We start from the raw sequence: 12,269 nt of genomic DNA, 5'->3' as shown, positions 1-12,269 counted from the left end.
GTAAATGGTTAAAAATTCCTTGGCGGGGGGCTGGGGGTGGGGATGCAAAAGCAAAAAGTTTGAAGAGAGATGACCAGGTGAAAATTCTGCACGTATGTAGGTAGATAAGGGTTTTTAAATCATACTATTGCTTTTAGTGGAGAAACTTTGGAAAGAACCTAAATGCCCACCTATATTATAATGGATAAAGAAATGATTGTGTCATTGGGCAATGTGTGCTACACATCAGTTTAAAAAATGAACTGGAATTGTATCCACTGGGCTAACTCTAAAAACATAGTGTCAGTAAATAAATTAAGTAATCAAATGAAAAGAAAAAAACAGTCCGAAGTCAGGAGCTCGCATTTCCCCGAGCCTCTGTTGGTTCCTGGTGTGCCCACCACCTCCCCTTGGCCACAAGAGGCTAAACCTACAGCTGGAAGCTGAGGGAGGGGGAGGAGGGGCAGGTGGAGGGTCAGAGAGGAGCTGAGGCCAGAGCTAAGCAGGGGAGAAGAATGTGCCAGAAACACAAGGGAGGGAGACCCTGCCAGGCAGGACAGCCTAGGTGAGGATCGCAGGACCTGCAGAGACCTCCCGGGGCCTTCGTCTGCCCAGAGGACCTTTGGGACCCTGAGCTCAGAAGTGCAGACCCCGGAAACAGCTCCAGGATGTCCTCCCCATGGCAGGACTAGAAGGGGGCCCGGGGTTGAGGGGCCAGGAGGAAGAGAGGAACCCAAGGGATATCCTGGGCTGACTGCTGACCACCGGCTGTGCAGACCGGCAGCGGGAGAGGCTAGAGCCGGGCCTGGCTCTGCACAGGTGATGGCCTCGCTCATCAGGTGGAAGTGGGGGGCACTAAGAAGAGGGAGCTGGCTCTGGGCGTACTGGACTGGACAGGCCTCTGGGAGAAGGCGTCTGTGGGCCCCCGGGGACGAGGAGAGCTGGCACTGTGAGAGGCAAGGCCAGAGCTCCAGGGGCACTCACATCCAGAGGAGAGAGACCAAAGGGGTGAGGGGCTTATCAGCACCCCATTTGTCTTCCCATCCACATGGTGGACTGTCTCCTTTTGGATCTGAGTGCACACCCCATGCCAAGGCTGGAATTGTCCTGGTCCCCACCTGGGGACCTCGTTCCAGGATGTGTGCCAGTCACCTCCAGGCCTGAGCTTAGCTTCCCTGCCAGGACCACAGTGAGCCCCAAGATAGGGGACTGCTTTCTCCAGTCCAAGGACCCCAACTGCCCAGGGGCCAGGCCCACGGCAAGGCGGCTACAAAACCCAAGAGACAAGACAAGTGCTACTGAAAGGAGGTTATCGCAAAATTGCACCGTGCGCAGTGCAAGAAATGGTGAGGCCCAAACTTGGTTTCAAGAAAATGCTACACAAGAGACCACAGTTATTTGGAAGATGAAGCACCTGATTTCCTCAGCAACAGCCACAAAAGGTTGTCTCAGTGACTGATAGCTTTCCAAGATGTTAGGAGAACTGACAGCAGAGAAAACAATACAGTGCATCATGCTTGACATCATGGTCGGTGTAGGTAAGACTGGCTTTTAGTGGAGAAGCCTCGAGAATCACCAGGGAGTAAATACGTGCCCAGGGCAGGAACGGAGCCCACCATCACCCATGTTCCAAGGTCAGAAACCACAAACGAACTGAGAGAAACATTCAGAAAACTCTTGGTAAATTGATAACTGTGGTTATCATTAGAAGTGGGGGAGTTTTAACTTGACGTACTTGTATATTATTTAAAATTTGAACACCAAGCATGTATTCCTTTGCAAGAAAAAGAAGTGAAAGACAGGACTTCCCTGGCAGTCTAGTGGTTAAGACTCTGCACTTCCACATCAGGGGGCAGGGTTCGATCCCTGGTCGGGGAACTAAGACCCCACATGCTGCACAGTGTGGCAAAAAAAAAAAAGAAGTGAAAGACAAAAATGAGTTCCAGGAAACTGAGTGGCTGTGGGAGTTCCCTGGGGTGCAGGTCTCCTCACCCTCCCCTTACTGACAGCCCCCCCACAAAGGTGACTCAAGAGTGGAGCAGAGTGGACACTCCACCAAGACCACGCAAGAGACAAAGTCCAGCTGTCCCAGGGGGTGGGAAATGCAGATTCTAAATAAAGCTTTCTGTAAAGTGACACTGCAATGTTTTAATGGAAACACCAGCTTTCATTTCAACTAGCCTTAACACAGATATCCCACTTCAAAGTAAACTTTCTCCAGTAATATTTCAGGATCAAAATAAAATCTATTTGGAGCAAATAAAGTTGATTCTGCCCCCAGTAAAGTATTGACAATAGACACCAGACATGATAGATTGATAGTAAAGTCTTGATAGATATATAGTAAAGTATCGACAATAGATACCTCAAAAACTAAAATCATTTCCCTTATGTAAACAACCTAATTCAGTTTTTGAAAATAGAACCTTAGTCACAATGTTATTAATGTGTGTTAATTTGCACCATAAAGATAAGAAGATCTCTGTCTTTTTCCGTATGTTGCCCTGGTCTGCTCCTCTCTGTAGTAATACACATCAGACTACTTCGTAACGTTCATACAACAACAATAAGATGTTATTACAGTGGAAAAGATCTCTGATTCCAATCCTCTCATTCTCCTAAACATAGTTCAAAACTGGGTTATCCTTTTTGTTTCCATTTCAAGACCGAAGCTTGGAGCCTCCTCATTTTTATTTTTGGACGCCACTTTTTTTTTAAAAAATCGTCCATTACAAACTTAGGCTGATTAATGCCAGAATTGAGAAATCTAAAGGAAATGCTACTTTCTCAAACAAAGTAAATTGTTTGGAAAATTACCAAATGAAATACAAGCTCACTTCTGTCACTATAAGATTGAATTGTAGGTGTTTGTAACAATGAAGGCTCCATGCCCATCAGGCAAAACAGAGGCCACATCATTCAAATGCGTACAACCGGTCTACATCTGGGTACTTCTGGCCCAGGTTTAGAAGAAAAATGACATAATGCAGGGGTTATTCTGTGGTCAGAATTCTGCAAAGCTTTTATATGAAAGGAAAGACAGGGACAGATGTGGAACAGACACTCGAAGGCAGAGATGCTGGGAACCCTAATGCCCCAGGACAGACCCTCCTTAAGGAAGTGCACCTTGATTTTGCATCTGCTTCTCAGGTGCAGGCTATAAGCTCTTCTGCCCCACCAAGGCAATGCACACACATCTCTCAACACCAGTTATATACTGTCTTAGCTGAAGGCATTGGCAAAGGCCTTTTAAAATCACGCATATTTTCTGAATGCAGTCTTATATGTTTATCTCTAGCATCTCACAAGTGTGTAGGAAAAGTGTTGGCTTAATTTTAAAATCCTACCTGCGCCAAACCCAAAGAAAGCAAAGTCACAGCCTCAGCCTCCCTCCTAAGATAGTCTGGTGGCCTCATGCGTGGAGAAATGGGCCTTCACCTGCAGGGGGGCCTGACCTTCAATCTCACCCTGAAGGCTGTCCCTCCCATGGGGAGTCAGCTGTGCCCACTCCCATTCAAACAGATGTGTGTTTGGGACAAGCAATTTGGTGCCTTTCTTCATTGGCAACCCAGGCAAGAACAAATTTAGAGATCCCTTTATTCCAGAAGGAATCTGAGAGAGCTCTGAGCCCACAGTGCAGACCTAATGGACTCTCAGAGGGGGCTGGTTTTAGACTAAATGTTGTTCCATCAATTAGGGGCAGCACAGCATGACACTGGGAGCTAAACCAGCTGCCACAGACTAAACGTTTGTGTCCCCCCAAAATTCATATGCTGAAATCTAACCCCCAGTGTGTTGATATTAGGAGGTGAGGCTTTGGGGAGGTGATTAGGTCATGAGGGTGGAGCCCTCAGGAATGTGATTAGTGTCCTTATGAAAGAGACCCCAGAGAGCTCCCTTGCCCCTTCCACCACAGGAGGACATAGTAAGAAGTTGGCCGCCTATAAACCAGGAAGCAAGCTCTCACGAGACACCGAAACTGCCAGGACTTTGATCTCAGACTTCCAGCCTCCAGAACTGTGAGAAATATATGTCTGTTGTTTATAAGCCACCCAGTCTATGGTATTTGGCTATAGCAACCCGAAATAAGACACCAACTACAGAAGCAGTTATTGGAAAGGCCACACCTGCATGCTCAAAATTGTAGTTTTCACATCCTCATGACAAAGAATTTCATAAAAAGATTCTTAATGGATTAAACAACTTTAATTTGGTAGACTCAGAGGCAATTGCTGAATCTTACTGAGAACCAAGTCCGCATAACACCAAGCCTCGTCAGAGAGCTCACGGTCAGGTACTGGGCAGCTGGGTAGCTAAAACAGTTCAGGGTCTGTGGCATAATGAGAAATATATATCTGGTCTTTGTCCCTGGGTCCCGACACTGAGCTCCTATATCCCTTGGAATTTCCCAGGTGATAGGAGTGTCTTTTGTTCTAATGAGGTGACTCTTGGTGGGCTCCTGGATGGTTCCTGGATGGAGGCTGGTCACCAGAAAAATCAAGCCATGATTAGAAGCTTGAAATCTTCAACCCCACACCACCCCCATTCTCCAGAGAAGAAAGAGAGGCTGGAAATGGAGTTAATAATTGATCACACCTCCTTTGATCTCCTTTATTATATAATAAACCAGTAAAAATACATAGTGTTTCCTGAGTTCTGTGAACAATTCTAGCAAATGACTGAACCTGAGAAGGGGGTCGTGGGAACCCTGATGTATAGCCAGTAGGTCAGAAGTGTGGGTGGCTCTGGACTTGTGATTGGCATCTGAAATGGGGGTGGCCTTGTGTGACTGAGCCCTTAACCTGTGGGGTCTGACGCTATCTCCAGGTAGTTAGTGTCAGAATTGAGCCAAATTGTTGGACACCCAGCTCGTATCCACTGAGAATGGGAGAATGAGTTATAGTTGTTGGAAAACACCCCTGGATCCATCTACTTCTAAAATCTTAAGGGGCATTGTAATAGTAACAAGAAAACTTTACTGAGGATACACTTATTTAACACATGTGAAAAAATAATACCATAAAGTTACATGTATTGATCATGTTACTTGCACACCCACAGCCATCCTTTATATCCAGTTAAAAATTCAAGTTAGTATTTCAAGCTTTGATTCTGTTAACATCTGATAAAATGCTATCATACAATGGAATATTGTAAATGTTGAGCATTTGAAATAAATAGCTATTTTGCTTGCAAAATATTAGTCACCTGCAGAAATTACCTAGTGCGAAAAGGCTCTACCTCTCCCTGGGACCTCACGTCTCTGGAAGAATTCTTCTTGTGCCCTTTAAAAGATTTTGTAACCAAGACTAAAGAACCATCACATATTTTTGCAAATAATGCTGGGAGGTTCATCGGCATCCACAGCTATGTTGAATGTCCATCCAATGTTGGAATGAGGCTGGTATTTCTCCAAAGCAAATCTACAAAGCCTTGTGGGGCTTCATAGAGAGAAGGCTCCTTTGTCATCTCCCATTTCTTACCCCATGATATTCACATCAATGCAAAACAATCCAATTGTCAGATGGCAGGGGTTTTAAGCCTCTTCCAACACCTTCAGGTTTGAGAACCACAGGCATCAGGCTTAGTTCAGAAACAAGGTTGAGAGGGTCCACTTCTGGGATAGCAGCATGAGGAGCTCTGCAGACCCACTCCACAGCAAAACACGTATAACTGGTGAACACTAATAATAATAATAAAAAAAATTATAATCTCAGAAAATTGTCCTCAGCACACACAGCAAAAGAAGAGATGTTGGTTCAAGAAAATCTGCTAAAACTTGGTAAGAATGATAAGAGTCTGAGGTGATTTACCCAAATGCCCCCCAGCTCTGCCTGACAGAACTCCACCTGGCCAAGAAGATGGGGGTCCCTCTCCCTTCAGCTCCTGATCAGGGGGTATGGTATCTTACCAAAAGGGCAGGCCACCAGCATTTCTCATTCCCTCCAGCTCCAAAGCTGAAGCAGCTGAATTCCTGGTGAGTGTGGCTGAGAGTTTGGGGGCACCCTTCATCTATGCAGTGCCTACTCACTGAATGGAGGCATGGTAGACTGAACATATGGGGGTCCTGATTATCCCTACCCCAGATCACGCATAGAGCAGAGGTTCCACACCAGGAGAAGCATATCAAGAAGACCAGAGGCTGCCGCTGACCAGAGCATTGGCTCAGAGATTCTTCCCAGGGGAAAGGCAGTTCACAGAGGGCTCCAAAGCTTTCCACAAAGGAACTGACCTCATTTGAAACAGAGTGCAGGAATGTTCAAGCCTCAGGGTGCTCTTGAAAACAGTAGCTCCTCTTAATTAAGAGCAAAAAGCTAAACCAAGCCAGTTCACCAGAGAGAACCATGGAAAGAGACAGCTAAGAAGAACCTCCTGGGGTAAGAACAAACCTCAGAGACTGGCCTTAAAACTGAACACTAGCCAGAAGACTGTGCAGCAGTTTATGGGCATTGTTGAAAACAGCAGACCAGTCAGCCAACAATTAGTGGAGCCCAACAGCTGGGTGTGATATCAACTGAAACAGCTTAATGGAGGGATCAGGAAAGAGATAGTCAGAGAGCCCTCTGAAAATCCCTGCATCCCAGGGTGACTTTGCTTATGCTTAAATTGCACCCTCTGAGGAGTGACACCAAAGGCTTCACACTGCCGGGGAAATAGACTTACTAAAAGAGGCTAGCTGTATCACTAAGCAAATAAATAGGCAAACAACTGCAAAAACAAGCCCAGAGAAAAAGTAGGGGAATCAGTATCCAGAGTTACCAAAATATATTACCTAAAACATCTGGCTTTCAACGAAAAATTTGAGACATGCAAAGAACAGCAAAGTGACCCCTACGCAGGAAAAAAAAAAAACAGACAACAGAAACTGTGAGAGGGACCAGATGTTGTACTTAACAAACAAAGTTTCACAGCAGCTATCATAACTGTTCAAAGAACTTAAGGAAGCCATGCTGAAAGAAGTAAAGGAAGGTTTCATGATGATGTCTCATTAAATAGAGAACAGCAGTAAAAAGATAGAAATTATAAAATGAAACACACACTAGAGGGGTCCAATGGTAGATGTCAATGGCAAAAGAAAGAATACATGAACTTGAAGACAGAGACTGATGAGACTATGCAATCCAAAAAACAGGGAGAATAAAGAATGAACAAAAATAGACAATCTTAGAGAAATGTGGGACACCATTAAGTGCACTAATATACGCACAATAAAAACAACTCACCACATACAAGAGAAGCCCAATATGATTTACAGCTTATTTCTCATCAGAAACCATGACTGCTACAAGGCAGTGGAGATAGGTAGCAAAGAGTGGACTTCCTGGGTAAATCATTATCTGCCGCCAAAACAGCGTATCAAACAAAACAGGATCTTAAAAAACGCCAAATCAGAACATTAAAGTAAATACAACATGCTTGAAATTATGTTACTATTATTCAAATTAGTAACTATCATTAAAATTGATTTCAAATCCTGAGCAATGCTTTAGGCCACCTGCTGGGGGAATTGTAATGCTATTGGTTAAATTCTAGAAATTCTCTCATCAGTCCTGGAGGTTTTTTCACAGTGTTCAAGAGGAATTCAGTTGTGATGACTAACTTGGGTGAAAGTCCAAAAATGATCCTGTACTTTGAGAGTTTCGGGAAGCAACACTGATATAAGAATTTTAAAAATTTAGGGACTTCCCTGGTGGCGCAGTGGTTAAATCCGCCTGCCAATGCAGGGAGCAGGGGTTCAAGACCTGGTCCAGGAAGATCCCACATGCTGAGGAGCAACTAAGCCCATGCACCACAACTACTAAGCCTGTGCTCTAGAGGCCGCGAGCCACAACTACTGAAGCCCACATGCCTAAAGCCCATGCTCCGCAACAAGAGAAGCCACCGCAATGAGAAGCCCATGCACTGCAATGAAGAGTAGCCCCCACTCGCTGCAACTACAGAAAGCCCACGCGCAGCAACAGAGACCCAACGCAGCCAATAAATAAATAAATATAAATAAATAAATTTATTTTTTAAAAAAAGAATTTAAACAATTTAAAGTGATACAAGGATTTTAATAATATATCCTGTATCCACTGAAATAAATGTCAGGGAATGTATGTGAAAAACATTTTTTTGGCCCAAAAGTATTTGCCAAACCTTTGAAAAGGCTTGTGGAAGATCTTTTTGACGTGTCCAAGGAAAATGAACTTCTGGGTGCCCTTGTACTGGTGTCAGCAGTACAGTTGTGAGCCCTCCCTCCCTGTCTCATGGTTTAAAATTAGAGCCCATGGGGCTTGGGAGTCACCATGGAACTGCCTCCTGCCCCCAACAGCTGCCTTCCCTCCCTGCAAATGCTAATATTAGGGCTGCACAAATTCCTAGAGTAGAAATTAAGGGCCACAATTAACTGGGTGACTTAACTTGGCAATCTTGCCCTTTTATCATGGTTAGAAACTGGACCTTTTCACAGCCATGGCTTTGCTACAAAGTCACTCAGTTTCTTCAGCTCAACCCCCATATCTTTGGCCTTTCCAAAGAGCTTCAAGACTCCAACTTATTTTCTCCTGGGCATTACATTCTGGGCATCAGTTCATATAACATCCTTGTCATCTCGGCCCAGGGCTGTGCTGGACATGCTCTGGACAAAGTCATTTCTAGGGCATACCACAAAGCTGTTCCAGGGCCTCCATGTGGTCACTGTTGGACCTTCAATGGCCAGAGCCAAGGTTAACACATCTAAAAGGGTCACAAGAACAGAGAAAGCTGTCCAAGCAAGAAACAGACCCTATTTTTCTAACCACTGACTCTTGGATGTGAGAGCTCAATTAGGAAGCTGTAGTAATCAAGACAAGACAGTGGCTCAAGAATAGAATAGAAGAAAAGAGAAGAATAGAGAGCCTGGAAACTGGCCTGCACACATTCAGACACTGAGATGTCCCTACAGAGGACTGGGAAGAATTTTCTAGACAACCAGCTCTCCTCTGAAAAAAATGAAAGCGAGATCACTACTTTGCACCTATCATGGGATGAATGGTATCCCCAGAGAAAGATATGTCAAAGTCCTTACCCCCAGAATCTGTGCATGGGAGCTATTTAGAGGTAGAGTCTTTGCAGATGCAATCAAATCAAGAGGTCATTAGTATGGGCCCCAACCCAATAACTAGTATCCTTATAAGGGGAAATGTAGACCCAGAGGCAAACATGCACTGAGGGAAGATGATGTAGGAACACAAAGGAAGAAGCCCTTGTGAAGACAAAGGCAGAGATTGTAGTGATACAGTCACAAGTCCAGACCTCCTGGGGCACCAGGAGCTGAAAGAGGCAGAAAGGATCCTTCCCTAGAGCCTCTGGAGGGAGCTTGACCCACTGACACTTTGATTTTGTACTTCTCTAGGAGAATAAATTTCTGGTGTTTTAAAACACCCAATTTGTGGTAATTTATTACAGCAGCCCTAAGAAACTAATATAGTGTCATACACAAAATTCAAGTGGATTAAACATGGAATTACCATATGACCCTTTAATTCCATTCCTAGGTATGTATTCAAGAAAACTGAAGCATGTCGACACAAAAACTTTCACAGCAACTATTCACAATAGCCAAAAAGTGGAAAAAACCCAAATGTCCATTAATTGATTAACTGATGAATGGATAAACAAAATGTGCTCTATCCTTACAATTGAATACTATTCAGTCATAAAAAGGAATAAAATACTGAAACATGTACAATGTGGATTAATTTTGAAAACATTAGGCTCAGTTAGAGAAGGCAGACACAAAAGGCCATATACTATATGATTCCTTCATATGAAATGTTCAGAACAGGCAAATCCAGAGACAGAAAGTGGATTAGTGGTTACCAGGGTCTGAGGGAGGAGAATGGGGAGTGACTGCTTAATGGGTATAGAGTTTCCTTTTGAGGTGATGAAAATGTTTTTTGTTTTTTTTTTAAATTAATTTATTTATTTTATTTATGGCTGTGTTGGGTCTTCGTTTCCGTGCGAGGGCTTTCTCTAGTTGTGGCAAGCGGGGGCCACTCTTCATCACGGTGCGCGGGCCTCTCACTATCGCGGCCTCTCTTGTTGCAGAGCACAGGCTCCGGATGCGCAGGCTCAGTAATTGTGGCTCACGGGCCCAGTTGCTCCGCGGCATGTGGGATCTTCCCAGACCAGGGCTCGAACCCCTGTCCCCTGCATTGGCAGGCAGATTCTCAACCACTGAGCCACCAAGGAAGCCCAAAAATGTTTTGAATCTACATAAAGGTAATGGTTGTACAACACTGTGAATGTATTAAATGCCTCTAAATTGTATATTTTAAAATGGCTAACTTTATGTTATATGAATCTTACTTCAATTAAAAAAAATCAAGCTGAAATGAATTTAAAAACCTGACTAAAAGTCTCCACCCCAGCTCCACCATGTTGGGACTTGTGGGTCGTGTGCCGCTGCCTCGGCCTCTGAGGGCTTGCGGGGACTCAGCCCTTCAGCGCCGCTACCTCAAGCCCAACTCTTACTGCGGGCCGCTTCGGCAGCGCTCCAGCCTGCCAGAGACTATGCTGCTCAAACATATCCATCGCCAAAGCAGGCGCCGCCACTGGGTGCGTCGTGGCGGTCATCGGTGCAGTGGTGGACGTCCAATTTGATGAGGGGCTGCGACCCATCCTAAATGTCCTGGAAATGCAAGGCAGGGAAACCAGGCTGGTTTTGGAGGTGGCCCAGCATTTGGGTGAGAGCACGGTAAGGACCATTGCCATAGATGGTACAGAAGGTTTGGTTAGAGGCCAGAAAGTCCTGGATTCTTCTGGACCAATCAAAATTCTTGTTGGCCCTGAGACCTTGCGTAGAATCATGAACATCATTGGAGAACCTATTGATGAGAGAGGTCCCATTGAAACCAAACAATTTGCTGCTGTTCATGCTGAGGCTCCTGAATTCATGGAGATGAGTGCTGAGCAGGAAATTCTTGCTACTGGTATCAAGGTTGTGGATCTGCTGCCTCCCTATGCCCAGGGTGGCAAAATTGGGCTCTTTGGTGGTGCTGGAGTTGGCAAGACACTACTGATCATGGAGTTAATCAACAATGTTGCAAAAGCCCATGGTGGTTACTCTGTATTTGCTGGTGTTGGTAAGAGGACCCACGAGGGCAATGACTTATACCATGAAATGACTGAGTCTGGTGTTATCAACTTAAAAGATGCTACCTGCAAGGTCGGGCTGGTGTATGGTCAAATGAGTGAACCGCCTGGTGCTCGGGCCCGGGTAGCTCTGACTGGTCTGACTGTAGCTGAATACTTCAGAGACCAAGAAGGTCGAGATGTATTGCTGTTTATTGATAACATCTTTTGTTTCACCCAGGCTGGCTCAGAGGTGTCTGCTTTATTAGGCAGAATCCCTTCTGCAGTGGGTTATCAGCCTACCCTGGCCACTGACATGGGTACCATGTAGGAAAGAATCACCACCACCAAAAAGGGATCTATCCCCTCTGTACGGGCTATCTACGTGTCTGCTGATGACTTGACTGCCCCTGCCCCTGCCACTACCTTTGCCCGTTTGGATGCTACCACTGTGCTGTCCCGTGCTATTGCTGAACTGGGCAGATATCTAGCTGTGGATCCTCTGGACTCCACCTCTCACATCATGGATCCCAACATCGTTGGCAATGAGCATTATGATGTTGCCTGTGGGGTGCAAAAGATCCTACAGGACTACAAATCCCTCCAGGACATCATTGCCATCCCGGGTATGGATGAACTTTCTGAGGAAGACAAGTTAACTGTGTCCCGTGCATGGAAAATACAGTGTTTCTTGTCTCAGCCATTCCAGGTGGCTGAGGTCTTTACCGGTCATATGGGGAAGCTGGTACCCCTGAAGAAGGCCATCAAAGGATCCCAGCAGATTTTGGCAGGTGAATATGACCATCTCCCAGAACAGGCCTTCTATATGGTGGGACCCATTGAAGGAGCTGTGGCAAAAGCTGATAAGCTGGCTGAGGAGCACTCGTGAGGGGGTCCTTTTGGCAAACTAAGTACTCATCCTCCATGCTGTCCCTCTCCTTGCCCCTAATCCAAAAATCACAGTTTCCTCTGTAAGCCACATGAGAGCCTAGACTGAAGACATTGTGTTCTGTCTGAGGAGTATTTAAGGCTTACAATAAAATGTACATCCCTCACACACAAAAAAAACCAACACATGAGAATTCCTTGGTGGTCCAGTGGTTAAGACTTGGCGCTTTCACTGCTGGGGCCTGGGTTTGATCCCTGGTCAGGGTGTTAAGATCCCGCGAGCTGTGTGGCGCAGCCGAAAAAAA

The 12,269-nt window shown here is 45.3% G+C and overlaps 1 protein-coding gene across 1 annotated transcript; it reads left to right on the top strand.

The window, feature by feature from the left end:
• The first annotated feature begins 10,380 nt into the window (after nt 1-10,380).
• LOC118891785 (ATP synthase subunit beta, mitochondrial-like) lies at nt 10,381-11,986 on the top strand. Its single transcript, XM_036845496.1, is given in 3 exon segments — nt 10,381-10,402; nt 10,405-10,542; nt 10,545-11,986. Coding segments are annotated over 3 exon segments (1,581 nt in total). The 3' UTR covers nt 11,966-11,986.
• The last annotated feature ends 283 nt before the right edge of the window (nt 11,987-12,269 follow it).

Source organism: Balaenoptera musculus, chromosome 3 (assembly GCF_009873245.2).
Source record: "Balaenoptera musculus isolate JJ_BM4_2016_0621 chromosome 3, mBalMus1.pri.v3, whole genome shotgun sequence".
In the NCBI taxonomy this organism is placed as follows: Eukaryota; Metazoa; Chordata; class Mammalia; order Artiodactyla; family Balaenopteridae; genus Balaenoptera; species Balaenoptera musculus.
This window is presented reverse-complemented; position numbering and strand designations above follow the sequence as displayed.